This window comes from Strix uralensis, chromosome 13 (genome assembly GCF_047716275.1).
Source record: "Strix uralensis isolate ZFMK-TIS-50842 chromosome 13, bStrUra1, whole genome shotgun sequence".
NCBI lineage: Eukaryota > Metazoa > Chordata > Aves > Strigiformes > Strigidae > Strix > Strix uralensis.
The window spans coordinates 11,501,286-11,529,040 of record NC_133984.1 but is presented as its reverse complement, the minus strand read 5'-3'; the positions used below and the strand labels follow the sequence as shown (position 1 = coordinate 11,529,040).

The following is a 27,755-nucleotide window of genomic DNA, read 5'->3' as shown; positions in this document are numbered from 1 at the left end:
CGCACACGCTGGCACACGTGTCTGTATGCCTGTCTGTACGATCCCACACCGGTCCGTGTGTCCGTGTGTCCGTGTGTCCGCGCACCGGTTACACGGGTCCGCCCGTGCACCCCCACGCGTGGCCGTGTCTCGGCTGGGCGGCCTCCGCCCGGCAGGGGGCGCCACCCGCCGCCCGCCCACCGCCCCTCCCCACGGGAGCCGCCATGGCGGCGGGTCCTGCCCGCTCGGTAGTGAGCGCCCCGCGGGACGGGATCGCCGCCGCCGGCGAGGAGCGCGGGGTAGCGCGAGCGGGGAGATCACTTGCAAAGTGTCGCGGTGCTCGGGGTAGCGCTGCCGTTGGCCGTTCGCGGGCGCCGCTGGGGGCCGGGGCGGAGCGGCGGCGCTGCCAGGACCCGGGGCGGGGCGGGCCGGTCCCGTCCCGTCCCCTCAGTGCCGGTGCCCGCCGCGCCCGCCCGGTCCTGCTGCCGCCGCTATGCGCAGCCGGAGCAACTCGGGCGTGCGGCTGGACGGCTACGCGCGCCTGGTGCAGCAGACCATCCTCCGGCACCAGGTACGGGGCCTCCCCGGAGCGGGGGGCGAGGGAAGCCGCCTCCCCGGGGCCCCAGTGCGCCCCGCCGGCCCTGGGCCTGGGGAGCCGTCGCCTGACCCCGCAGGCTAGGCCGGGCGGAGTTAATTGGGAAAGGGGGCCGCGGCCCCTCGGTGTGTCCCCCCTCCGCAGGACGCGGTGACGGGTCTGCTCCCCGCCAGCGCCGACCACCGGGATGCCTGGGTCCGGGACAACGTCTACAGCATCCTGGCCGTCTGGGGGCTGGGCCTGGCCTACCGCAAGAATGCCGACCGCGACGAGGACAAGGCCAAGGCCTACGAGCTGGAGCAGGTAGGAGGGAGGGCCCGCGGCGGCTGTCTCAGCATGGCCAGTAGTACCTAGGAGTCAGGTGTCACCTCCTGGCTGGTTTTTGGCATGACCCAGCTCTGGGGCTGGAAGGTCATGGGGAAACTGTGCAGTGAGGATGGGGACAGGGCTGTCCCCAGGCATGGAGGGCTATAGGAAGGGATGTCGGAGCCCACTCTGCCCAGAGTGCACTGGAGCCCAGCTGGCAGGTCCCAGCTCTCTGGCTCTGGGGTGATCTGAGGACACAGCCTTTTTCCCAAGGGCTGGGGAGCTGTATCCTGCAGCTGTGTCCTCCCTCTCCCTACACAGTCCAGCAGCTTGGCCTTGCTGGCAGGCCAAGAAATCTTGCTTCCCTCTTCTATCGCCCAGGGAGCAGGGGCCATGGAAATGTGAGCAGGGGCTCCGATTACAGATGCCAGAGCCCCGCAAAGGTCAATGGCCAGCTGATCCTGAGTCAGGGCTTCTTCTGGCTGCATGGGGATTAACAAGGCTGTTTTCCTTGTTCCTGCAGAGCGTCGTGAAGCTGATGCGGGGGCTGCTCCACTGCATGATGAGACAGGTAGGGGCTGGGGAACACCTACAAGAGTCAAGTGGTCTCCTTAAAGCCCAGCTCTGCCACAAAGACTGCTGGTCCCAGCTGTGCCGGCTCTCCCCAGCCTCCCCTGATGAGCGGAGGGAAGGCCCCCTTCCAGCAAGTCTTGAAATAAGCTCTGACTTGGCATCTGTCCCTGGTGTGATGGAATTCCCAGTCCTGCGGGCTGGTGGCCAGCAGAGCCTTTGCCAGCTGCTCCCTGTCTTGTGGCCTGGCTGGCGCTGGGACTCCACAGCTCTTCTCCCTGAGGGCATTTGGGGTGACCTTTTTTTCTCTATGTGGTGCAACTGTGGCCGTGGGCCCTCCACGGCTGCAGCCCTGCGGTAGGGTGGCACGTGAGCCTGCACTCACTGCCTTGGTGTGTGGAGGGGCTCAGCCTGGGGGCTATAGGATTTCTGCCCAGCCAGACACAGCTCCACATGCTGGGCTGACAGCACAGGGCAGCCCCTGGCTCTGGGGCTTCCAGACCTCTCTGGAGACAGGATTTGATGAACCCCTGCATCTCCTTGTCCTTCTCAAGGTGGACAAGGTGGAGGCGTTCAAGTACAGCCAGAGCACCAAGGACTGCCTGCATGCCAAGTACAACACCCACACCTGTGCCACCGTGGTGGGAGACCATGAGTGGGGTCACCTACAGATGGATGCCACCTCCCTCTACCTGCTCATGCTGGCGCAAATGACAGCCTCAGGTGATGCTGCTGGGGGATGCTGTGGCAGCTTTGAGCATGCTGATTTCCAGGGCTCTCCACGTTCTCAGTTTGGGTGCAGCTTCTTGGATGCCAAGCTGTTGCAATGGCCTCCCCAACCTCACTGTTTTCTTACGCTCACAGCACCCAAGGTGGATTTGGGCCCCTCAATGTCCATCTCTCTAAGAGCCCCTGTTTGCCTGGAGCCCCAGAGCTGCCCGTAGTGGGGTGGGAGTGGGGATGGGAGCCAACTAGGATGTGGCTCCTGTGGGGCAGCATGCAATGAGGAGGAGGGGTCCAGCCTGGGTTACTGCAGCCCCTTCTTAGGGATGCCAGTGGGCTTGGAGTGACTAATGTGAATTCCTCCCCCTGCTTCAGGCCTCCACATAATTCACAGCCTGGATGAAGTCAACTTTATCCAAAACCTTGTGTTCTACATTGAAGCAGCCTACAAAACCGCGGTGGGTAGCCCATGCTGGGGAAGGGGAGCGTGTCCCAGGGGTGTAAGTGGTGGGCTGGTGTTTAGGGACAGCTGTGGGTCCCTCCTGAACCCTGGTGGGCACAGTCCCACGGCACCTGCTGGGAGTACCACCGATGGGTGGGATTTGAAGGGTTTCTGGGTGTGCTGTGAACCGCTGCCTGCTCCAATGTGCTGCTGCCTCTGCACAGGACTTTGGAATATGGGAGCGTGGGGACAAGACGAACCAGGGGATCACAGAGTTGAATGCTAGCTCTGTCGGCATGGCCAAGGTGAGCTGGGGAGAGGTGCTGTGGGTGGGTGCTGGGGAGCCCTGGTGGCCCTGTGCTGCTTTTCTACAAGGAATGCTGGGCATGTTGAACTATTGAGGCTCAATGCTCCATGCAGTGATAGGTTCCTGGGGAGGAAGATCTTTCTTCTTGTGTGCTGGGATAAAACTCTGCCCCTCTTTTTTGCCTGAGTTTTGCCTGAACTGGGAGTAAGAAATTAACTGGGGTGTGTGGCAGAAATGTCCAGGGCCCTGTTGATGTCTGGCTACCTGTGGCTTTGGAGATGTGGTCACATTCTGACCCAGGGTGCTCTGCAGCCATAGCAGGGTTTAAATTTGGGCAGTGCGTTAAACAGCGGGGCTGGCACGGTTGAGAGCTCTTACAGATGAGCAGCATGGTGGACTTACTGCTTTGGGTCTCGCCCTGCTTGCAGGCTGCCCTGGAGGCACTGGATGAGCTGGATCTCTTCGGAGCAAAGGGAGGCCCGCAGTCGGTGATCCAGGTGCTGTCAGATGAGGTGCAGCACTGTCAGGTGAGACCCACACAGGCTTTACACCACTGCAGGATGAACTGTGATCTGCTGGGGTTGTGGTGTGAACGATGCCCAGCCTGGTAACCTAACCACCCCTCCTTCCCATTCATCAGTCCATCCTTCACTCGATGCTGCCCAGGGCCTCCACATCCAAGGAGGTGGATGCCAGTGTGCTCTCGGTCATCTCCTACCCGGCGTTTGCTGTGGAGGACAGCGAGCTGGTGGAAATCACCAAGCAAGAGATCATCACAAAGTTGCAGGTGAGTGGCTCTGCCCTTGTCATGCCCTTCCTGGAAGACAGCTACAGTCCAAACTCTTGTAGCCCTTTTCTTCCCAAAAACGTGCTTGGGGAGGGAGTGCTGGGGCATGTCCTCTCCCAGTCTCCGTGACCTGTGGCAGGCATGTGCAAAGAAACAGTCCTGTGTGCTGTGGCCCTCGGCTGTGGTCATGGTGCCTGAGCACTAGGTGAGCGTGTGGGGGGGTATTTGGCTGGAGGAGATGCCCCCATGCTTCTGCATTGAAGGTACAAGGTATCTCATGCTGTGCCTCCTGCTCAGCACCTCTTCCTCTCCCTTCCAGGGGCGCTACGGTTGCTGCCGCTTCCTCCGGGATGGATACCGGACCCCCAAAGAGGTAAGTGTCCCCAGCCCTGCCATCTGCCAGAACTTGAGTGCCCTGGGTTGCGTTTGCAGCCCCCTCTGGGTGCAGCGCAAAGGCTGTGGTGGGAGCACTGGAAAGATAAGAGCCCTGAGCAGCCCCAGGCAGTGTCATGGGTCTGGACAAGGTTTCCCAAAATGCCAGAGCCTGTTGCAGAGGTGGTACATCCACCCATGCCTGTAGCAGATGGGCAGAGGCTGCCTCTGCCTGCATTTTGGGACCTGGTGGTGGTGTGTATCTCTTGAGCTGGGGGAAGAAGAGACCACTGCCCTGTGTGGGAGCCCTGCCGAGGTGGGCTCTTTCCCTGACTCTCCCAGGGCTGCACAAGCCCTGAGTTGAGGGCTGGAGGCCTGTGGAAGCAAGTGTGCAGTGCTCCTCCCTGACACCTTCGGCTCTGCGGCAGCACTGGAGGTCACAAAGCTGCTTCTGCCTCTCCTGGGACAGCAGGCAGCTTGTGTACTGCCACACTTGGCTCTCAGCAGAGCGAGCGGAGACTTTCTTCTGCTGCTTTGGGGAGGGGAAACAGGAAAATTTTATAAGCGACAGTCGCATTTGATAACCACAGAACCAGGAAGTGGTACATGGAGGCTCTTAAATCATCACTGTCTGTTGGGCCCATAACCTGGTGGGGCTCCTCTGGGCATGAGTGCCTCTGAATGCTTCTCTTCTGTGCCACTTCAGACCTGACCATAATAGGCAGTGTGTGTGGCTGCGTCTCTCCAGAGCCAGAGAAGAGCAGCAGCATCTCCAGTCTGACTTTCCCAGCACTCAGGAGCTTTGCCAGCGTGCAGAGCTGTGGATTACTTCTGGGGAGCTGCAAGGCACGGGAAGGGCGGTGTTACCTCCAGAGGCATTGCAGCTGGCTGGAGTCAAATGGGAGTTTGGGAGCTTGTGGCCATTGTGCAAGCACTATAGAAAACATCTGCTCCCTCTGTCCCTGCTGTCCTCTCTGCTTGACAGTCCGCTAAGGCCAGTGCTCTCCCTTCCCTGTAGCAGACAGAGTTAAAGCAGCTAGCAGGGAGGGTCGAGCGCAAGTCCCTTGGGGCATTACACCACGCACATCTGGGGTGGGAGGGTTCGGCGAAGGCAGCTCTCTGTTCTGACCACTTCCCTCGCCAGGCTCGTGGTTGCACCAAATGGTGGGAGGGACCCTGCTCTCTGGCCCCGAGTGACCAGCCCAAGCCCTCGCACCTGCCTGGGCCAGCCTGGTGGTGCTGGAGGAGGCAGGGGCTGGGGCAGAGCAGGCAAGGCGAAGGGGCTGCAGGTGTCCTCAGTGCAGCAAGGGGGGATGTTGTGCGGTTGTAGAAGGCTCTGGGGTGCTCTCTCAGGTAGTGGGTAGGTTCCCTTTGCCCAGGAAGAGTGAGTCCCTTCGACATCAGCGCAGGGGGCTTGGGAGGGGATGTCTGATGAAGAGGGGACAGCCTGGAGGTGAAAATGCTTTTTGGCTCCATCTCGGCCATCATCTGCAGAGGACTGGGAGGGCGTTTGAGGCTGGGGTCTTGTGGGGAGTAGGAGCCCTCTCAGTGTGAGGGGATCCTGCCACCCACCATCTGCCTTGCTGTCACACCCTCCCTGCAGGACCCCAACCGCCTCTACTATGAACCTGCTGAGCTGAAGCTGTTTGAGAACATCGAGTGCGAGTGGCCTCTCTTCTGGGCGTATTTGATCATTGATGGGATTTTCAGTGGAAACATGGAGCAGGTAAGGGAGGCAGGACCTGCCAGGCCAGTAGAAAGAAGTCCCTGTCAAGGTAGGCGTGTGGGGGAAAGATGCAGGGCAACCATGACCAGGGACAGATCCTTTCTCCTCTCTCCTCAGGTGCAAGAGTACCGGGAAGCCCTTGAGGGGGTTCTAATCAAGGGGAAGAATGGGGTGTGCCTGATGCCAGAGCTGTACAGCGTCCCACCGGATAAGGTCAGCAGTCCTGAGATGTGGTGGGAGCAGGAATGTCTCATCAAATAGGTTTTAACTGCTTATTAACCCAAATCGTTAGTAAAGCAGCACATGTGGTGCATGAAAACCCCATGTAAAAGAAGTGTGGCTTGGAACTGTTATAAAGCCATATTGAATAAATAAACTGCTTTTCTTCCCCAAAACATTTCTTGCCCCCATACACAAGGGTGCTTTGCTGACAGTCTGCTAGCCTGGAGTCAGAGTCCTCTGGGAGCTTGGGACATGCAGACCTGGGCTGAGGAGGTTGTGCTGAGCTCCCATTTGGTGGTGAGGGTGTTTGTGTGGGCCTGGGCTGAGAGCAACAGCTTCCTGGTGCCCGGGTGGGACAGGAGAGATGTTCTCCTTGCCAGCATCTAAGAGCATTGCCTCAGTGCTCCTGGGGCATGTCATTTGTTCCTGTGGGATGGCCTGTGTTGGGAACCCAAACACGGTCTGAGCAGCTGACCTGTTGTCTGATGTGGGTGCCTGAGGCAATCACGGGAAGAGGGGAGGAATGTAGCCAGAATGTTTTGGACCCTCTGTGGCAAATGCTTTTGTAGGCTTTTGTTTTAAGCCTTAAACTGCTGGACTTCAAAATGCAATGATGATGTTTCCTTCAGCATCCTGTGTCTGTGGATCCCTCCCTGACCTCCTGGCTTGTCTTTCAGGTGGATGAGGAGTGCAGGAACCCCCACACTGTGGACAGGATACCCATGGGCAAGCTGCCACTCATGTGGGGGCAGTCCCTCTACATCCTGGGCTGCCTGATGGCCGAGGTACGGTCACCCCTGGTGATGGGGAGGGCTGTGGGGCCAGGCTCTGAGCTCTGAAAGGGCAAATGCTCCCACCCTGAGCCACCTACCATGGGGAAGTTGTCACCTTCATCCCCAAGGACCTCGTAAAGGTGGGTCGTTCGCAGGCATCACCCATTCTACCATGCCCATGGAATGTTCATCTCCTCACACCTCTTTTTCCTCAGGGATTTATAGCTCCTGGTGAAATAGATCCCCTCAACCGCCGGTTTGCGACTGTCCCCAAGCCCGATGTGGTGGTCCAAGGTGAGGGAAAGGGACGGGTCCCAAACCCCTGTGCCCTGAGGACTCTGTCCATGTGGAATTCCTGGGGGTGGCTCTGCTTGCTGGGTGGCTGCCGGTGCAGCCATATCTCAGCTCTGGCAAAGTGGGTGTAAGATGGGGTGCGAGTCCTTCCACTCCACCCTGTGTTGCCCCAGGGAAACATCACCTGCTACAGCCACCTCTACAGAGAGGTTGGAAACTCCTGTCCTCCTGCCGCTCAGTGGGGAGGGATTGGGTGTAGTGTTAGGAGGAGCAGGACAGACCTCTGCAGTGGGAACTGGTTCCCAAAGGGACCCCAAAGAGCTGCCTCTATGTGATGTGGCACCTTGTATGTGTCCCCAAAGGCCAGGGGCAGTGCTGTCACACCCTTGTACCCCTGCCACGCTGAGCCTGTTGTCCTCCCTCTGCAGTGTGCATCCTGGCAGAGACGGAGGGGATCAAGGCTGTCCTGAGAAAGGAGGACATCGACGTGGAAACTGTGGCAGACGTCTACCCCATCAGAGTGCAGCCTGCTCGCATTCTCAGCCACATCTACGCCCGGCTGGGTGAGCTGGGCTCCCTGCTCCTACAGCAAAGGGGGTGCAGAGGGTCTGTCCCATCCCCTGGCACTCCTGCTCGTAGATGCTGATGTCCTGGCCTGTTGCTCTCTGCCTGGCTGATGAGAGCTCTGCCACCCATTCCTGCACCTGGTAAAGCTACTCCTGCCCAAGGGAAACTGGGGTGACGAGCAGTGCTGTTCAGGGTGATTCTGAAAGGGATAAAGCTTTGGCATTGCAGTTACGCAGTCGCTCCAAGGACAGGCAGAGGCTCTGATCCATGTAGGATGGACTTGGTGTGGGCAGGAGCCAGGTTTTGTTCCTGTACCCAGATGTCAGTGGGGGAGGCAAGCCAGACCCCAGAGAAGGGTCCCCTGGCAGTCCCTGGCTGATAGAGCCTGTAGCTCAGGTGGGATGGCTGTTGTTGGAGGGTTGGCAGGGCTGAGTGTGAGGGGAGGGTGTGCTCGGAGATCTGCTTCTCCTTCCCTGATGCTGCAGTCTCTCGGGCATGGGGTTTGTTGTGCAGGAGCTGGAGACCCAGCCTGGGTCAGAAGAGAAACCTGATCCACTGCAGGCTGCCCACGCTGGCTAATTTAAGCCACCAAAAGGCCAAGTGTGACATGGGCAAAGGGGGCAGGAGAGCAGCTGCCAGGGCTGACATGACCAAGGGGCGATGCTGCTGCTGCACTGTTCTGGGCTCTGGGAGTAATCCAGGAGCAATGGGAACGCTGATAGAGCCGTCAGCTTTAGGGGGCCAACCCTGTGCGGGGGGGAACCCCTGGCCCTGTCCCAGCTTCTGACATCCCCAGAGACCTGGAGATGCAGCATGTGGCAGAGGTCAGAACAGGCTGTATGTCCCTGTTTCTGCAAGAGTCCCTGGGGAGGGCCTGGGTGTCTCTATCTCCCTGAGCAGGGGAGTCCCTTAGAGCTGTGCCAGCCCAACACAGGGTCCTGGGGTACTCCAACCACAACCCAACCTTTTCCTGCTGGCTGGTAGCACAGAGGCCTGTCTCTGTTTGCTGCTGCATCCCCTCTTGTGAGGAGGCTTGAACTAAAAACTCTTCCTCCTGCCCCTCTAGGCCGCAACAAACAGATGTGCCTAACGGGACGGCCCTACCGACACATGGGTGTCCTTGGGACCTCCAAGCTCTACAACATCAGGAAGAATATCTTTACCTTTACCCCACAGGTGGGTGGCATTGCACAGGCTCATTCCCAGCTGTTGTGTGATCTGGAACTGGGCAGGATGTTTCTCCACTGGCTGAGTGCTCGAGTTGTTCTCAGGGGTGGCCCAACACCCTCTGAACAGCCTGGGAGGGTGGAGCAGCCCCAGCTCTGTGGCGTGAAGCAGCAGAGTTGGTGGTCCTGGCTGTGTGTGTGCTTGGAGGAGATGGTTTCAGCCTTCTGATGATCAGTGTTGAGTAAAAATCTCTTTGCTCACCCTGACAAGGACACCAGGAGGAGACTGATGACAGGACAGGGGTCTCTCTGTCCCCTGTGACCAGCAAGCCTGGCACTGTGGGAAGTGCGTATTCACTTGGGATAGGCACAGCACAGACTGGCTGTGTGGGGCCTGGGTGATGGTGCTGCTGAGCTGTGATGTTACCTCCTTGTAGTTGTTAGTGGCCAGTAGCTGCCCTGGGGGTTTAGTGTCCCTTGCTAGACTGGCACCTACCAGGTAAGGTGGGATGAGCTGTCGCTGCAAAAGAGCATCTCCCCTGGGTGCACTGTGTGGCTGGCCTGGCTGAGAACCCGTGGGAAGATGTGGGTGGCACCAGAGGGATCTGGTGGCTGTGGGAAGGGCTGCTCACATCTCCTGCTGTCCTTGCAGTTCATAGACCAGCAGCAGTTCTACCTGGCTCTCGACAACAAGATGATTGTGGAGATGCTGAGGACGGACCTCTCGTACCTCTGCAGCCGCTGGAGGATGACCGGGCGGCCGACCATCACCTTCCCCATCTCCCACACCATGCTCGGTACAGATCCTCTGGCCTCACAAGGCGTTTGGCTAGAGCAGCCCTGAGAAGCAGCCTCTGCGGGAGGAAGGGGGTGGGCAGATGTGGGACCATCTCAGTAACGGGGACACGGTGGGGCTGGAACGGTCAGTTGCATCCTGTAAAGAGTTTACCACTCAAAGGAGCCCCACTGAGTTGGCAGCTGTCCTGACAGCTACCGGGGCTGCCTGCCAAGCGCTAGGGCCTGCAGCTCAAGGGGTGTTTGCTGGCACAGAGGTATTCAGTCTCTGGGCAGCTAGGCTTGTTGGGAGGCCTTTTGGGAGCAAGACCAAAAAAATAATCCCTCTGTAAAAGTGTTCTTGGGGCTCTTCCTGCATCTTGATTCTTTGCTAAGACTAACCGCCTGCTAAAGGCTTTCCTAGGCAACAGGGAGGGAAAGCAGCAAACCAGAAGGAGCAAAGAGCTGTGCAATGGCACAGAGCAAAACTGGCTTCTCTGGAGCAGGTCACAGCTTCCCCATGAGCCTGCTGCAGGGAAGGGACTCTGTTCTGCTTTCAGGACTTTTTGGCTCTCCCAGCGTACTTGAAATCCCCTTAGTGTCTTGAGTGTGCTTTTTGCTGTGGTGTCTTCTGCCCCTGGCAGCAGCACCCCCTCCACTGCCTGGTGTGAAAGCCAGCAACAGAGCACGGGCCTCTTCGGGTTCTGCTGTCTAGTACCATCAGCTTCAGCCCAAGGTGAAATCCCAGGAGCCTGGAGTGCATCTTGGCCTGGCTTTCCTGGAATCCAGCCTGGACAGTTCTGAGTTTCCCTTTTTGGGTGGTGCTTTTAGTGCCACAGCCTGGCTGTGTGCTCCAAAGCAAAGCTCTGGCCAATGCCATGGTGCTTTGCATGTCTGAATGCCCACCTGACCCTGTGTTACCTTCTGGGAGCCTGTTTGAGCAGGAGAGCCTGACTGCCTGTGTCTCTGTCCCCAACAGATGAATCTGGCAGCAGCGTGCACCCCACGGTGCTGGCAACGCTGCGGAAGCTGCAGGATGGGTATTTTGGTGGTGCAAGGTGAGTGCAGCTTCCTAGGGTGCAGAAGGGGAGAGGGCTGGTGGCCTCCAAAAGCCTGGTTCTGAGGGTACCTGCTGGGCCTGAGCATTGGCTGTTGGAGAACAAGCTGTGGAAGATATATTGGGGTGTGCTAGGCTGTACGCGCACCCCGGGGCTACAATCCCAACAGAGCTGATGCAAGAGAGGACATATCTCTTCATGCCATTAAACCCATGGCTGCAGAATCTCTGTAAGCGCTTTTGGGCAGCCCTTCCATGCCCACCTGTGGCTGGAGGAATTGCAGGCAGCTAAAGCAGGCACTGGGGCATGTGTATGCTTCTGGGTGAGCATGTCTCTTGCTGCCGAAGGGCCTGCCCTGGATCCAGGAGGCAAAGCCAAGGGTATTGCCTCCCCCTTCCTCTCCGTGTGACCTCCCCTCCTCTCGCCCAGGATCCAGACGGGTAAGTTGTCGGAGTTCCTGACAACATCGTGCCGAACTCACCTCAGCTTTATGGACCCTGGGCCAGAGGGTAAGGTCTTTGCCAAGAGTTACGAGCTCAGCATTGACAGCTTTGAGGAGCTAGACGCCGAGGAGTGGCTGCATGGCTTGCAGATGGCAGAGGATGGTAAGGGGGAACAGGCCAGTCGCTGCTGTGGTGTGGTAAATGCCAAACTCACCTGTTAAACCTGTAACACCCAACCTCCCTGCCAGTGTCCACCACAGTGTTCTCCATACACTTGGGTTTTCACCATGCTTCTGTTCCCATCTGACCCTCCATCAATTAACCTTGTCTGGGTGATGCTCACGGTGACACCAGTGGGGTGGGCCTGGGTGGATCACTGCAGCTGTTGTAGCCCCCTCGCTGGAGGGGTTTCCGTGCCAGGTGGGGCTGAGGCTGGTGGACGTGGACGTGAAGAGCACAGAGGAAGCTCTGGAATGAGCCACTCTGACCTTCATAGGCTGTTGTGTGGGAAGAAACAGGGTCAGCAACCTGCCTGCACTTGGGAGATTCAGCTGAGCATCTTTGGTGCACAAGTGATGGTGCAGAAGGTAATGGTACAGAAAGTGATGACAAAGTGCCTGAGACGTTGGTGAAGAGCTGCCGTGTCGCCAGGCATTCTGAGTGGTGTTTTCCCAAAGCCTTTGTATCTTCCCTGAGCAGAGCTGCTCCAATGGGTGCCAAATTGAGGCCTTGCTGCTGTGGATAAGGTGCCCAAGGGGGCCTTGGCCCATCACAGTGTGATGGACCCACCTTGTCCTTAAACCATGGCGGGGTGCAAGTTTTGCTGCTCCCCCTGCAAGCAGGCCTGGGTATGTCCTCCTCCTGCATGACTCAGTGTTGGTCATCTTCCCAGCCTTCCCATCAGTCTGCTCTGCCTCTGCTGCGCCTGTAGCCAATGTTTGTACTGCTGTGACTCTGAATTCTCTTGCCCTCTAGCTTCGCCTGCGGTCTCCTTACAGGCTGCACCTGGGCTTCTCCAAGGTGTCTGCTTCCCCCCAGCCTTAATGGGAGACAGGGCCTGCCTGGCCTCCCTACAGCAGCTAGAAGATGCTCAGTTTTAAGTTTTTCCTGTGGTCATGCTGCAGCCAGGCAGGATGATGTGCTCAAGTCTGATGTCTGGGGGACTCCTCCAGCTGAGCCTTCAGGCGCTGGCACGAGGCATCCCCACCAGGTGTGGAAGGGGGACACAGCGCCGTTGGCCTCAGATGCAGTCTGCAGCTCAGCTCCTGGGACAGGCACCCCATGGGCCTTGTCTGCCAGCTGGAGAGCAGCAAGGCTTTGCCCTGGCCTGCTGGCTGGAAGTGCATCCACAGCTCTGTGTTGTATTGTGTTGCCTTGGCATGGGGCATCCTCCCCACCCAGAGCATCCCCCTCACTGCTGGGCAGGGCTGTTACCTCCCAGCTGAGCAGAGACCTGGTCTCTGAGCACACTCCTCCATGCTGCAGTTAGTGAGTGGTGGCTCTGGTGCTGCCAATGTGGCATTGGGAGCAATGGGAGCTGCTGGAGGCTGGGCAAAGAGCAAGGCAGGAGCTGTAACTCCTCCTCTAACTCCTAATTAGAAATAACTGGTAATTTCTAATTAGAAATAACTTGCAAAACCCACCCTGCCTTGCCCCTGTGCTGGAGTCCTGCTTGGATGAGGCCCTTGCTGTGCTGGGGTGCTCCTAAGTGGTCTCTGCTTGGACAGGCTGTCCCTGGCTATGCCTCCCCTTCTTTCCTGGAGGGAAAGAGCACAAGGGTTTCACCGTGGGGTTTGAGCAGACTCTGCTGTGTTTGTGCAGGCTTGGACCAGACGCATGCTGCAGCCCCATCACCTCCTTCGCCTGGGTGGGACTCAGAGGGAGCCCCACTTTGGCCCCAGCCAGCAGCCAGTGTCCCAGGCAGCGGAGCAGTGCAGGAACAGGGGTGCTGTGGCTGCTGTGCTTTGTGACCTCCGCTGCTAGCACTGTCCTTCTGTCCATCTAGCTGTCAGCACTAGCCCTGCGCTGTCACTCTGTGCAGCCAGCAAAGCTTTGCCCTCGCCAAGGCACAGCTGGGGAGCTCTCCGGGGTGTGGGGTTGCCCTGGCGAAAGCGGCTGAACCCCCTCCTCTTCTGCCTGCCCTTCCAGCGGACACATACGATGAGGTTGCTCAGTATTTGGACCACCTGCTGCAGCGCACGGTTCCCCAGTCAAACCTCCCTCCTACTGCCCAGCCAGGAGGGCTGAGCCGCTTCCGGGCTGCTGTCCACACCACCCGCGACCTCATGTCCCTGGCGTCCAAGGCCAAGGACCTTCATGTCCAGAGTGAGTAACTCCAGTGCCCTCAGCGCCTTTGCTCAAGCCTGGGGGTGAGGCTGAGGTGTTTCAGGAGCTTTCCCAGCTGTGTGATGCTGGGGGACCCATGGACTGCAAATCAACCTAGTTTTTGCCTGGGCAAAAGCACATTATGCCCATCATTTTAGTCCTGTCCATGGGGTATCTTGGAGTTGGTACCTGTGAAGTTCTCATGGAAACTGCTGAATGATAAGAGATGGCAGCTCCCCGTGGCATTCCTCTAACTGGGTGGGCAGGGGCTGCTTCTCCCACAGCCAACTTCTCTGCAGGGACTGCTGGGGGAGCAGAGTGTCAGATGTGAGGTGCTTTGGGGCACAGCAGTTGCGGATGGGGTTGAGAAATGTCTGCATCAACCTTATCTTTCTTTTAGATGTTGGGATGTACGTCCCCAGCAAGATCTTCCAGGCGTCCCAGCAGTCAGTCAAGCTGCTGAGTTCACCTGACCAGCGTGATGTGGATGGCAAGGTAAGCCATGTCCCTCCTAGCCTGGCCGAGCAGTGCCATCCTTTCAGCTGGAGCTAGAGGGTCCTTGCAGGGCTGCATGGGGAAGGCTTGGTGTTTGGTGAGGGGGAATATCCTTGGGTGAATGGCCTTGGCTCCATAACCAGACCGCACTTGGTGCGGGGTGCTAGCAGTACTAACCAGGAGCGTGGGTCTTCCTTCCCCCAGAGCCACGTACTCTATGCAGAGATGAACCTGCCCCGTGATGAGGATGGCAATGTGGACTGCAAGGCACTGGTGGACCAGCTGCGCATCTGCCCCACGCTGCAAGAGCAGGCAGACATCCTCTACATGCTTCACGTCCTCAAGTACGATGAGCTCCCAAGTCCTTGCTGGCTCACTGAGCAGAGAGCCAGCAGAGCTGTGCCTGTGTCCCATCCCACAAAGCCTGGGGGCTGTCAGGGAGCTGCCACAGGGCAAATTGCTGGCTGTAACCCAGCTTCTCCTTTACTGCAGGGGGCCTGAGTGGCACACGGGGCTGGATAGTGAGCCTGGCCCCACCGTCAAGGAACTCCTCACTGAGCTGTATGTGCGGGTGGGGGCCACGCGCCAGTGGGCCCTGATCCGCTACATCTCTGGCATCCTCAAGAAGAAGGTGGAAGCTCTGGATGAGGTAACAACTGTGCAGCTGGCCTCTAGCGGGCTGAGATCCACTGGGGAGGAGGCAGCAGAGTGGGCAGCCAAACTGTGGCTGCATCAGTTCTGTCTCCCTCTGCTTTGTGTGGAGACCCCAAACCCTGAGCTCTTGGTGATGCCTGGGGTGACTCTTTCTGTCCCCAGGCTTGCACTGACCTCCTGTCTCACCAGAAGCACTTGACAGTGGGGCTGCCCCCGGAGCCACGCGAGAAGACAATCTCCGCGTGAGTGGCACTTCTCCCTCCCCACGCGTTCTGGGCTGGGGCTGGATGTGAGCCCACTGCTCCGGAGTCTGTAGGCAGGAGTGGCTCTGGGTGGCTGTCCCCAGCTTGTATCTCCTCTCTGGGCTGTACAGACCAGGAGGGATACAGGGCTCGCTCTGCTGCCTCTCACCCGCTCTGCTGTTTGTTCCCTCCCCAGTCCAATCCCCTACGAGAAGCTTGTTCGCCTCATTGATGAAGCCAGCGAGAAGAACCTCAGTGTGTCCATCCTCACCCAGGTGAGGGGCTGCAGTGGCAGAGGACCCTACAGCTGTCTGCCCTGGTGAGCAGCAGTAGGGTGATCCACCTCTTCCCCTCCAGGAGATCATGGTGTATTTGGCCATGTACATGCGCACACAGCCCATGCTCTTCGCTGAGATGTTCCGCATTCGCATCGGGCTCATCATCCAGGTGATGGCAACGGAGCTGGCACACGCCCTGCGCTGCTCGGGTACGTGCAGCACAGACGGTGCCCTGGCTGGGGTGGGTGCTGCAGTGCTCGGGGCCCTGTCAGCCAGGAAGGAGAAGTGCTGTTAAAAATAGGCAGCTCAGTGCCAGGATGAGACCCTGTGTGAAAGTGCCAGGGTCTGCAGCTGGGACTGTTCTTGGGCAGCACAAGCGGGTGATTTCACTGCAGTCTGTGTTCAGGCATGTGTTGGGCTGGTGTGGGGAAGAAGCCCTGTTGTAAGCAACACCTGGAGTTAGTGTTTGTCCTTGGAGGATGATTCCCCTGCTAACAGAATAGGGTACAGGGTAGAAACATGCCAGGAGGGCTGTGAAGCAGGGTCCAACATCCTGACTCTGTTCTTTCCAGCTGGAGAAGCCACCGAGAACCTGATGAATCTCAGCCCGTCAGACATGAAGAGCCTCCTCTACCACATCCTCTCGGGCAAGGAGTTCGGAGTGGAAAAGAGCGGTGAGTCTCTCAGCAGGGTTGTGAAAGCATCTCCAGGCAAAGCTGGATCCTGGTGTGGAGAGTGACCAGCTCCAGATGTTTCCACCTGTGGGGGATGTCCCTGTCCTCCCACACGTTCAGCACAGCTGCTTCTGCACTGCAGTAGTCCAGCAAGAAGCTGTGCTCTTCCACAGGGTGGTGCTGAGCCAATTTCTGGGGATCAAGTCCGGTGGCTTTGCTTAGTTTGGCACTTGGCCCAGTCAGGCCTGAACTGAAGCAGTTCTGTGCTGTGTTCATGGATCTCTGGTGCTGGCTGGGATAGAGTGCAAGGGTGTGCAGAGGTACCAGTGCCTGAGCAGCGACAAGGGATGTCCATGCCCTGAGCCACGGTACCCACTCTAGACCTCTCTTCCGTTCCAGTGCGATCAGCTGACTCATCAGCCACCACCGCTATCTGCATCTGTGAGGTGGGGGCTGTCGGGGCCACCAAGCCTGAGCGTGCTGGCATCGTCAGGCTGAAAAGTGAGATCAAACAGGTGAGGGAAGGTGGTGCAGGCTGCTCCTGCCAGGTTTTGTGGGTGACAAGCAACTACAGGACAGGCAGGATTGATGGGAGAGCAGGAGGGAGAGTTCCTGAGCTTCAGAGAGCTTACAGCTGCTTCCAGGAGCTCCTTTTGACTCCAGACCTGCTCTGGGGGGGGAATTGGTGTAAATCCATTAGTGGGGGTGGGGATTGCTCTGGCAGTGCAGTATGGGGGGAGCATAGGGTTGCTTGAGAAGGTGCAGGGGTGGAGAGGACCACACAGTGTCCCAGTCGTGGCTGGTGTCCTGGTGGGCCTCTTCCAGCAGCAGAAACTTCATTTCCTTCTTCTCTTGCAGCAACTGGATAAACGTAGGCAGTCTCTGTCTGGGAGCAAGGTGAAGCCACCCTGGTCCTCCTACAGCCTCAGCTTTTATCCCTCACGCCACACATCAGGGCAGCTTCTGAGCTTGCATGAGTTAATGAGCTTTCCTAAACAAACCCGCTGAGCCAGCTGCAGCAGCAATGAGCTGGCTTCCCCTCAGCAGGCTCAGGGTTGCTCTGTTCAGGATAGGGAAGGAGGCTGGCTCCCTGGGAAGAGGTTGCCATGGCTTAACGGGCAGTGGGGGCCTGGGGCTGGCACTGCCCCACAGCCTTCGGGGAGCTCCCCTTTGAGTGGCACCTGCTGTGTTTGGACTGGTGAGGAGAAAGGCTTCTCTAAGCTGTGGGTCTGTTGGCATTACAGCCAGCTGGGAGCTGTGCTCCACAACTGCCATGGCCAAATAGATTCCGTTACACCCACAAAACCTTCCTGAGCAGAATGGCATGATGTTTCCAGTGCCGTGACCAGCAGTGGTCCTGCCAGATAGTTCACTGGTGATTGCTGGATCCTGCCTGTAGCTTTCCCAGCTATTTCTTCTCTGGGGAAAAAGGCTCCTGCCCAGCTACAAATGACAAGGACCTCCTCTGGTGCTTGGTCTGTGTCCAGGAGGGGTCCTGTCCTCAAAGAGACAGGGCCTGTGGGGGTTTATGGCTAACCTGCTGCAGTGTGAAACCTGGCATCACAGAGAGATCACATATGTGACGAGGAGGGTTGTCCACAGGCACTGACCTTGCTGCTGGTCCTCTAGTCTGCCTGAGACTAAATCCCTGCCAGCAGCCAACAGAGCAGTAGTAGCCCTGCTCCTGTGTGCCAGCCAGTGTGAGCCTGCTGCCGCCACAGCACCGGCATGTGGGGGCCCTGCAGCCACTCCGTGCCCTGGCGCAGTCCTTCCCCCCCCGATGCTAATGTGAGACGTTCTGCAGCTCGCCTTTTGAAACTACCTCTCAACCTCCAGCTAACCGCAGCCCCTGGGATAACTGCCCCGTGACCCGAGCTTGGTCCGTGCTGCTGCTGCTCTGCTTGCCGTGATGGCTGCCCTGCTCTGGCACAGTCTGATTTTTTTGTCTCTCCCTTTCTCCTTCAGCCCCTCAGTTTGCAGTCCGAAGACATCGACCTGAAGTCCTCTCTGGTAACCTTCGTTTGTTGGGTGCATGCATGGGGTCTGTCCTGTTTGTGACTGCAGAAAGGCGCTGTGCTCCAGGGGGTGCTGCAGGGTGGGCTTTGCTGGGGGCAGGGGGTGGCAGTTCTACCCTGGGAACCAGGCTGGGTGATGTGCTCACTCCTGGGCAGCAGCGGGCTGCATTCTTGTGGGGTACTTAACTTTGCAGCAGTCTCTGTGGTCCTTGTTTTGTCTGCCTAGTCTGCTGGGCACTCGGAGCTGCTGGGCAAGGGCTCCTTCTCAACCATGCTGGAAGACCAGGGCAGTAAGGACAGCCGCCACGGCCAGTGGCAGCGGAGACGGCGGCTGGATGGGGCCCTCAACCGTGTCCCTGTGGGCTTTTACCAGAAGGTCTGGAATGTCCTGCAGAAGGTGAGCTGGGCACTGGCTGGCTCCTCTCCATGCACGTGAGCCTGTGGTCCCAGGCACCAGCCTTGCCGGGGCACTTAGGCACCTGGAGCTGGTCCCCGATGTTGTGTAGATATGTGCTTCATGGACGAGGCCTGCAGCTGGCCCTGGAAAGCTGGGGAAGACCTGGAGCTGCCTTGTAGGCACACAGGACCTACCTCATGCTGTGCTGACCCTTGCAGAGGGGCACTTTATACATTAGTCAGGCAGGGACAGAGCTGGAGCCGCAGCTGAAGCAGCTCCAGGCACAGCTTGTCCTCTGCATGGTAAGCCAGGGAGCAGAGCCCCGTGCTGTATGTGGGAGGGCTCTGGCTGATGCTGAACTGATGAGAAGGGAGTGATGCTGTGCAAAGAGTCGGGAGGTGGAGCTGGGATGTGTGGGCAGCAGGCACCAACGCTCAAGTGGAAGCGAGTTGGTGGGCTGGACCTATGTGTGGTCCGGTGCTTCTCCAGGCCATAACCATGGTCTCTCATTGTTCTGCAGTGCCATGGCCTCTCCGTGGAGGGCTTTGTTCTCCCCTCTTCAACAACCAGAGAGGTAGGAGGTTTATGTGAAGGGGAAACAGGGCAAGTGTGTTGGTGTTGATGTGCTGGGTCACCCTGGGCGAGTGCCCAGCATAGCTCAGGACTTGTGCTGGTGATACAGCGCTCTAGGTGCATTGCTTTCTCTCTTCTCACAGATGACCCCAGGGGAAATGAAGTTTGCTGTGCATGTGGAGTCAGTCCTCAACCGTGTGCCCCAGCCAGAGTATAGGCAGCTGCTGGTGGAGGCTATCTTAGTGCTCACCATGCTGGTGGACACAGAGGTACACACCATCGGTGGCATCATAGCCGTGGAAAAGATCTTGCACACGGCCAACGACCTCTTCTATGAGGAGCAGGTAGGGGCCACAGCCTGCATCCAGGGCTGCTGGCTGTGTTCCCCACAGCTACGCAGGGTTCACCCACCTGGAGGGTCCTGCCCGTTGTCCCCATTGTGTTCCCAGGGCACAGGAAAGATGTAGTGTCCTCCTCCCGCTGCTCGCTATTGATGTGTCACGCTGCGAGTACAAGAGAGGATGCTTGGGCTGGAAGCTGGTGAGGGGGCTGCCCTTTTTTCCTAATGCTGCCTTTTTCCTTCCCTGTCCAAAATGCAGAAAGCCCTGGGCGCTGATGACCACATGCTGGAGAAGGATCCCACGACGGGCATCTGCAGCCTGCTGTACGACAGCGCACCGAGCGGCCGGTTCGGCACCATGACCTACCTGTCCAAGTCGGTGGCCATGTACGTGTATGACTTCCTGCCCACCGACGGCTGCTTCATGCAGTAGCTCTCGCAGTTCCTCTCCCTGGGTTGCAGACACCATGGGAGAGTTGTTTCAGACAGCTTTTAAAGATGGGCATTAGGCTAGTTTGCAGGTAGCCTGCATGGCCATCTCTCTTCCCAGTCCTGGCCTCTCGGTGAGTGAGTGGCTCTCCTGAGGAGCTCCACAGGAGGCATGTGTGCTAAGCTGACCTGTGGCTGCGTGCAGCCTGTGGAGCAAGGGCTGGCAGGGAAAGGCTGAGCTTTGAAGCCTGCTTGTGTTAGAAGTGTCTGCCTGCACAGCTCCTCCTGGGCTGTCACCCCTGGAGCGGCCTGTGTTTGAGGGAGATGGAGAGGGTCCCCCTCACCAGGTGTGTGTGCTCGGCACTGCCTGGACAGCTCGTGCTCTCCCTGCCTCTGGTAGATATGAGGTTTTTAACCTGTTCTGTGCTGCTTTCCATTCCAAATCTGTAGGGTTTATACTAGTGTAGGCTGGAGCTCTTGTTCTTCCTGCTGTTGATGAAAAAGCTTTGTTAGAGGATTAGGGGATGCCGCCTAAGCCTCTCTCCCAGCACACACAAAATCAGAACAGTCCAACCCAGCCACAGCTGCGCTGCTTGGAAGTAGGCAGCCCATCATGCCCCCCGCAGGTATCCTGTGTGCAGAGCTGGGGAGGCTGTGGGAGCCAGGAGCATCCCAAGGTGGTTACAGATCCCTGTTACCACCAAGCTGTGAGGACAGGGCTTCTGGCTGGCTGGGGGATGCCAGTGGCAGCCGCTCCGTCTGTCTGCTCTGTCCCTAGCAGTGTTGCTAATGGTTGAGTTGTAGGTGCCTGAGTTCATACGTGCCCTATGAAGCAGCTCTGAGCTGGGCTGCTTGGCTTGGCATTACCTGTGCCATCACAGATGTGCTCTTCATGCTCAGCTCTGGCTTCTGCCCCGGCTCCCACAGCCTTGCACAGGAGAGGGGTGATGACTTTAGAGCGGGTCCCAGCTCTGCGCTATCCTGCAGGTCAAACCCCACAGAGGATGGTGTGGTTGGACTGACGGGGATCAGGCACACACACCACAAAGTGGTGGGGGGAGTGGGGTGTTAGAATTATAGAACAGGTTAGGTTGGAACGGACCTTTAAAGGTCATCTAGTCCAACCCCCCTGCAATGAGCAGGGACATCTTCAACTAGATCAGGATGCTCAGAGCCCCGTCCAACCTGACCTTGATTGTTTCCAGGGATGGGGCATCTACCACCTCTCTGGGCAACCTGTGCCAGTGTTTCACTACCCTCATTGTAAAAAATTCCTTCCTTAGATCTAGTCTGAATCTAATCTGTTTTAGTTTAAAACCATTACTCCTTGTCCTATCACAACAGGCCTTGCTAAAAAGTTTGTCCTCCTCTTTCTTATAAGCCCCCTTTAAGTACTGGAAGGCTGCAATAACGTCTCCCTGGAGCCTTCTCTTCTTCAGGCTGAACAACCCCAACTCTCTCAGCCTGTCCTCACAGGAGAGGTGTTCCATCCCTCTGATCATCTTTGTTGCCCTCCTCTGGACTTGCCCTAACAGGTCCATGACTTTTTTCTACTGGGGGCCCCAGAGCTGGACACAGCACTGCAGGTGGGTCTCACCAGAGCAGAGTAGAGGGGCAGAATCACCTCCCTCAACCTGCTGGCCACACTGCTCTTGATGTAGCCCAGGACACGGTTGGCTCTCTGGGCTGTGAGTGCACATTGCTGGCTCATGTCCAGCTTTTCATCCACCAGCATCCCCAAGTCCTTCTCTGCAGGGCTGCTCTCAGTCCCTTCATTCCCCAGCCTGTACTGATAATCAGGGGTTGCCCCAACCCATGTGCAGGACCTTGCACTTGGCCTTGTTAAACCTCGTGAGGTTCACATGGGCCCACTTCTCAAGCCTGTCCAGGTCCCTCTGGATGGCATCCTGTCCCTCGGGTGTGACAACTGCACCACTCAGCTTCGTGTCATCTGCAAATTTGCTGAGGGTGCACTCTATCCCACTGTCCATGTCACTGATGAAGATATTAAACAGTCCCAGTACGGACCCCTGAGGGACACGACTTGTCACCAATCCTCATCTGGACATTGAGCTGTTGACCACTACTCTCTGGATGTGACTATCCAACCGATTCCTCATCCACCGAACAGTCCATCCATCAAATCCATCTCTCTCCCATTTAGAGAGAAGGATGCTGTGGGGGACCATGTCAAAGGCCTTACAGAAGTCCAGATAGATGACATCCGTAGGTCTTTACTTGTCCACTGATGTAGTCAATCCATCAGTCAGCCACTAGGTTGGTCAGGCAGGACTTGCCCTTGGTGAAGCTGTGCTGGCTGTCTTGAATCACCTCCCTGTCCTCCATGTGCCTTGGCACAGCTTCTAGGAGGATCTATTCCATAATCTTCCCAGGCACAGAGGTGAGGCTGACAGGTCGGTAGTTCCCAGGGTCTTCCTTTCTACCCTTTTTAAAAATGTGTGCAATGTTTCCCTTTTTCCAGTCACAGGGGACTTCATCTGACTCGTGACTTTTCAGATATCCTGGAGAGTGGCTTGGCAGCTACATCAGCCAATTCCCTCAGGACTCTGGGATGCATCTCGTCAGGTCTCATAGACTTATGTATGTTCAGGTTCCTCAGGTGGTCACAAACCTGATCTTCTCTTACAGTGGGAGGGACCTTGCTCCCCCAGTCCCTGTGTTGAATCCATTCACTTGACAGATGTGGGAAGAGGGGTCGCCAGTGAAAACGGAGGCAAAAATGTTTGACTATCTCAGCCTTCTCCTTGTCCATTGTTACCAGTTTGCCAGTCTTGTTCATCAGGGAGTATGCTTTCTTTGACCTTCCTTTTCTGGCTGACGTACCTGTAGAAGCCCTTCTTGTTATTTGCATCCCTTGCCAAGTTCAGTTCCAGCTGTGCCTTGGCTTTTCTGACCCCATCCCTACACAACCAGGCAGTATCCCTATACTGTTCCTAGGATACCCGTCCCTGCTTCCACTGTCTGTGCATTTCCTTCTTGCTCTTTAATTTGACCAGCAGGTCTCAACTCCTCCATGCTGGTCTCTTGCCTTCCTTTCCTGATTTCTTACACCTGGAGATCGAGAGCTCTTGCACTCTATCGAAAGCATCCTTAAGGATCTGCTGGCTCTGTTCTGCTCCCTTGCCCCTGAGGGCAGTTTCCTAGGGGGTGCCATTGTCTAACTCCTTGAAAAATTGCAGGTCTGCTTCCCTAAAATGCAGGGAAATACTCTTCACCTCACCCCTATCTCTCAGGACTGCAAACTCCACCAGTGCATGATCACTGCAACCCAGGCTGCCTCCAATCTTGACATCACCAATTAGCTCACTTGTGCTGGTGACCATCAGATCCAGTATCACATCCCCTCCGGTAGCGCTGTCTATTACCTGGCTTAAGAAAACATCCTCAGTGCATTCCAGGAGTCTCCTGGATTGCTGTGGTGAGTTGACCCTGCCTGGAGGCCAGGCACCCCCCAAAGCTGCTCTATCACTTCCCTCCTCAGCTGGACCAGGGAGAGAAAGTATAATGAAAGGCTCATGTGTTGAGATATGGACAGGGACATCCCTCAGCAAGTACCATCATAGGCAAAACAGACTCAACTGGAGGAAATTAGTTTAATTTATTACTAATCAAATCAGAGTAGGATAATGAGAAATAAAACCAAGTCTTAAAACACCTTCCCCTCACCCCTCCCTTCTTTCCAGGCTCAACTTCACTCCCAGTTTCTCCCCTTCCCTGCTGTGGTGCAGGGGAACGGGGGGTGTGGTCAGTTCATGACACATTTCTGCTGCTCCTTCCTTCTCGGGGAGAGGACTTCTCACACTCTTCCCCTGCTCCAGCGTGAGGTCCCTCCCATGGGATACAGTCGTCCATGAACTTCTCCAACGTGAGTCCTTCCCATGGGCTGCAGTTCTTCACAATCTGCTCCAGTGTGGGTCCCTCCCATGGGATGCAGCCCTTCAGGCACAGACTGCTCCAGTGTGGGTCCCCCACGGGGTCACAAGTGCTGCCCAGCAAACCTGCTCCAGCATGGGCTCCTCTCTCCACAGGGCCACATGTCCTGCCAGGAGCCTGCTCCAGCATGGGCTTCCCACAGGGTCACAGGCCACTTTGGGCACATCCCTGTGCTCCACTGTGGGGTCCCCCATGGGCTGCAGGTGGGAATCTGCTCCCCTGTGGAGCTCCCTGGGTGCAGGGCACAGCTGCCTCACCACGGGCTGCACCATGGGCTGCGGGGGAACCTCTGCTCCAGCACTTGGAGCACCTCCTCCCCCTCCTTCTTCACTGATCTTGGTGTCTGCAGAGTTGTTGCTCTGACATATTCTCACTTCTCTCTCTGGCTGAAGTTTTTTTTTCCCCTTCTTAAATACATTATCCCAGAGGCGCTACCACCATCACTGATGGGCTCGGCCTTGGCCAGTGGTGGGTCCATCTTGCAGCCAACTGGCATTGGCTCTGTCGGACATGGGGGAAGCTGCTGGCAGCTTCTCACAGAAGCCACCCCTCTAGCCCCCCACCTACCAAAACCTGGCCACACAAACCCAGTACCATTGCCTACAGCTCACTGTGCTACTTTTCCAGCAGATATCGGGGTGGTTGAAGTCCCCAGCAGGATGAGAGCCTGCCTCCTGTAGCTGGAGTAGGAAGGCTTTGTCAATGGGTCCCCTTGATTGGGCGGCCTGTAGTAGACACCAAGCACAAGGGTCCCTTTTTGCTTTGGTCTCTAATTCTTATCCATAAGCTTTCATCCTGCTCATGACTATTCTTCAGAGACAGCTCTTCACAATCTACATCAAGAAATGGGTAGAGGGCAACCCCTCCTTCCTCTCCTGTCCCTTCTGAACAGCCTGTAGCCATCAATAGCTGCACTCCAGTTGTGGGATTTGTCCCACAAAGTCTCAGTACTGGCAACTAGTTTGTAGCATTCTAGCAGCATGGTGGCTTCCAGTTCCTCCTGTTTGTTGTCCGTGCTTCGTGCATTGGTGTAGAGGCACGTCAGCTGGCTGTTGGCCATGTGATCTTCTTAGAGGAACACCCCTTAGTTCCTTTGAGGAATTTCACTGCTGTTTCCCTCATGGCTCCTATTACCTCAGGAGCCCCTGGCTCATCTACGTAAGACTGCAAGTGCATTCCAGTGTTCCCAGCATGTCTCAGAGCAACAGGCTGAGGGCTGCTGTCTCTCTAGCCTTGGCATGTCATCCCACAGCTTACCACAGACAAGCCTGATATTTATCGTCCTTCCCCTTCAAGTCTAGTTTAAAGCTCTGTCAATGAGCCCCATTAGCTCTCTTCCACCCTTGAGAAAGGTGAATCCCAGCTGACACTAGCAGGCCTGTAAGCCATTATCAAAAACCCCAAAACTGGTGGTGACACCAGCCATGGAGCCACGTATTAATAGACTGGGTCCGTCCATTCCTTCCAATGTTGCCGCCTGCAATTCTGCCTGCAACTGGTAGGATAGAGATAAAAATAACCTTGCTCCAGATTCCCAGCTGTCCAAAGGCCCTGAAATCTCTTTTGATTGCCCCTGGACTACACATTGCAGCTTCATCGCCACCCACATGGAAGAGCAGTAATGGGTACATCCAAGGGCCATACCAGGCTAGGAAGTTCCCTAGAGATGTCCTTAACCTGGGCCCCAGGGAGGCAGGAGGCTTCCCTAAGAGGAGGGTCTGTCCAGCATATTGGGCCCTCTGTTCCCCTCAGAAGGGAGTCATCTGTAACTATAACCCATCTTTTTTTCCTCATGGAGGTGACTGGGATACGGGCCGTAGGCCTTTGTGACCTTCGCAACACCTCTGGTATAGATGGACCATCATCCACATCATCCATTGTCTGGCCTTCCGCACCCAGAGCCTCATACCTGTCGTACAGAGGCACCTGGGAAGGCAAGGTGGGCAAGGAGGGGGCTTGCCTGCCACCCTGAGCATGGACTTGGCTCCATTCATGCCTCTCCTTTAAGCTACTGCCTTCTGCCTGGTTGGGGGGGGGATACAGGATCCCTCCGATCTTGTTTTTTTTCTGGTGGCTGTTCCTGTTCCTGCTTCAGGGAGGGCAGAGCATGGTTCCACCCACCTATCTCTTTCTCAGACACCCTGATGCTCCTTAGCCTTTCTACTGCCTCCTGTAGCTCTGCCACCAGGCTGAGCAGATCATCCGCTTGGTCACACCTCATGCAGCTGTTCTTGCTACTGCAGTGGTTACTAGTGAAAATCTCTGGTGTGCCCTGCGGCCTGGATGGCTGCATGTTTTCCTGGGAGCTGGGTCTGGGTTGCCACATCCATTCTGGCGAGTGCAGAGGATGTATCCCTCTGCCAGGTGATTCCATAGCCAAGCTCCTGAGAGGGTGATGATCGCCACTTGAACTCGCCTCTTGAGCACCCTTCCCCCTGAACTGCTGCGCTCTGTCTGCAGCGCTCCCGGTCGCTAGTGCTCCCTAGGCTGCTCTTTATAGCTGTGGGGGTGGCCGTGGCCCTGTGCGCAAAGATCTGCCACTCTGCTGTGGATCAGGCCAGCTCCGGAGCAGCTCCCCTCAGCGACTGGCGTTTTCCTGGGTGTTTTCCAATCTCCAGGTTTGTTTGGCCTTAAAGCTGGTCTGGAGAGTAGTTCTGCGTTGTCTCTCAGGGCTGCTTCCTGATGGTAGCAGTTACTCTGTAGTTGTCGCACACTGATTCCTCCACGCTGGTAAACCCTGCCCCAGGCAGAGGAGGCTTGAAGAGTCTGTAAGCCCCAGCCCGACTTCTTTGTCCCCAAAAAATCAGGGGGAAGCTGCATTTGGGAGTCAGCAGGGCTCTGGCTGAGCACGGGGAGCCCCGGCAGAAAGCACAGGGCACCCCCGGGGCTCCTGTGGGGAGCGGAGCACAGGGCTGCAATCCTCTCCGGCGGGCAGGTGCATGCAGGCCTCGGGCCTTTTTTAATGACAGCACGTTTTTAAAAGAAAAACCACCACCCCGAGCTGCGTGGGGTGGGGGCCCCTAATAAAATCTCTCCAACGCGAGTGTGCGGCCTGTTGTCCTCACCCGGCCGGGCTGGGCAGGCGAGGCACGGTGCCCGCCGGGGGCGGGGGGTGGCTGGGGCCGGCCCGCCCGCGCCCGTGAGGGGAAGGACTACAGCTCCCGGCGTGCCCCGCGGCCGGAACTACAGGGACAGGGGAGGGGGGCAGTGCCCGTCCCGGCGTGCCCCGGGCGGGCGGCAGTGCCGGGCGTCCCGGCGTGGCGGCCCTGATGGCGGCGGCGCTGCCGCCGGTTTACGTGCACAGCCCGGAGTACGTGGCCCTCTGCGACTCCCTCTGCAAAGTGCCCAAGCGGGTCAGCGCCGCGCCGGGGGCTGGCGGGGCCTGCGGGGCGGGGGTGGGGGGCGGTTAACGGGCCCTGTGGGACCCTGGTGTGGGGCCTTGGGGAGCGCAGTGGTAAGGCCTGGGGTGGGAGGGGACCCCGGGGAGGCTGGCGGGAAGTGCGCGGGCTTTGAGGAGGCTGTCGGCACCCGGGACAGCGGGAGGGCGCGGAGAGCCTAGGGGCAGAGGCAGCGGTGGGGGGGGGCACCCCCGAGCCTGGGGAGGAGGAGTGCGGGCTCTGAGGGAGAGCCTGGCTCTCCCCTTACACCCCCTCTGGCAGGGCGGGAGCGGGTGGCCGGGACACAGAAGTGGTGCTTCCCAGACGTGTGTGTCCCGTCCCCCCCCTCGAGAAGCTCTGAGCTGTTGTGCCTTTTCCAGACACACCGGGAAGTCGTCGTCCGCACCCCCCAGCCCTGCAGTGCTGCTGCACCCTCCGTGGGGGAGACCCTGCCCAGGGACCCCGCTCAGGCTGGTGCCAGTTTAGCTGTGCTGCTGGGAGAAGTCACAGTTACACCTTCGCTGCAAGTCATTTATTCCCTGGTTGCTGTGCTTCAGTCTCCTACGCTAGAGCTGTTCTCACAGTCTTATTCTTTTTTTTTTTTTTTTTTTTAGGCCAGTATGGTACATTCATTGATTGAAGCATATTCCTTACTTGACCAGATGAAGTAAGTGCTCCCATTTTCTGTGAAGAGAATATTTTCTTTGCTGAGGTTTGGAAGATACTGAGTAACTGCGGGTCTTGTACTATCCCTGCTGGCGGTGTGATTATAGGAGCCCACGCAGTGTGTATTTCTAGGATCTAAGGAAAGGCTGTTTGTTTTGCTAAATGGACAAGATTATGGTAATTACAGCAGGTGTAATTTGTGGTTACCCTTCTTGGTCTGATGGAGTACCAG

General features: G+C 57.4%; 2 protein-coding genes across 10 annotated transcripts in view; both read left to right on the top strand.

Moving 5' to 3' along the window:
* Positions 1 to 420: 420 nt before the first annotated feature.
* Positions 421 to 26,523, top strand: PHKA1 (phosphorylase kinase regulatory subunit alpha 1). Of its 7 annotated transcripts, none has more exons than XM_074882502.1 (33): positions 421 to 550; positions 719 to 877; positions 1,404 to 1,451; positions 2,005 to 2,173; positions 2,549 to 2,631; positions 2,840 to 2,920; positions 3,351 to 3,449; positions 3,563 to 3,709; positions 4,029 to 4,082; positions 5,685 to 5,807; positions 5,925 to 6,020; positions 6,707 to 6,814; positions 7,018 to 7,096; positions 7,525 to 7,659; positions 8,730 to 8,839; positions 9,482 to 9,626; positions 10,583 to 10,661; positions 11,091 to 11,170; positions 13,253 to 13,429; positions 13,830 to 13,924; positions 14,129 to 14,268; positions 14,417 to 14,573; positions 14,741 to 14,820; positions 15,017 to 15,095; positions 15,178 to 15,307; positions 15,671 to 15,772; positions 16,172 to 16,287; positions 16,631 to 16,669; positions 17,738 to 17,782; positions 18,014 to 18,184; positions 18,705 to 18,758; positions 18,901 to 19,101; positions 19,357 to 26,523. In XM_074882502.1, exons 1-33 carry the CDS (start codon positions 473 to 475, stop codon positions 19,528 to 19,530), a joined length of 3,633 nt encoding a protein of 1,210 aa, XP_074738603.1. In that variant the 5' UTR covers positions 421 to 472; the 3' UTR covers positions 19,531 to 26,523. The 7 variants fall into 7 exon arrangements, with proteins under 7 accessions (XP_074738603.1, XP_074738600.1, XP_074738601.1 ...); XM_074882499.1 differs by having other exon boundaries at positions 11,091 to 11,266; XM_074882500.1 differs by lacking the exon at positions 16,631 to 16,669 and having other exon boundaries at positions 11,091 to 11,266.
* Positions 19,360 to 27,755, top strand: part of HDAC8 (histone deacetylase 8) — a 44,020-nt gene continuing 35,624 nt past the window's right edge. For 2 of the 3 annotated variants that reach the window (XM_074882507.1, XM_074882506.1), the window contains exons 1-2: positions 26,704 to 26,833; positions 27,472 to 27,524. In XM_074882507.1, coding sequence (XP_074738608.1) covers positions 26,750 to 26,833; positions 27,472 to 27,524 — 137 coding nt within the window. In that variant the 5' untranslated portion in view covers positions 26,704 to 26,749. Of the gene's footprint in view, positions 19,485 to 26,703; positions 26,834 to 27,471; positions 27,525 to 27,755 lie in introns of those variants that run through there. The other variant, XM_074882508.1, reaches the window with a different exon arrangement.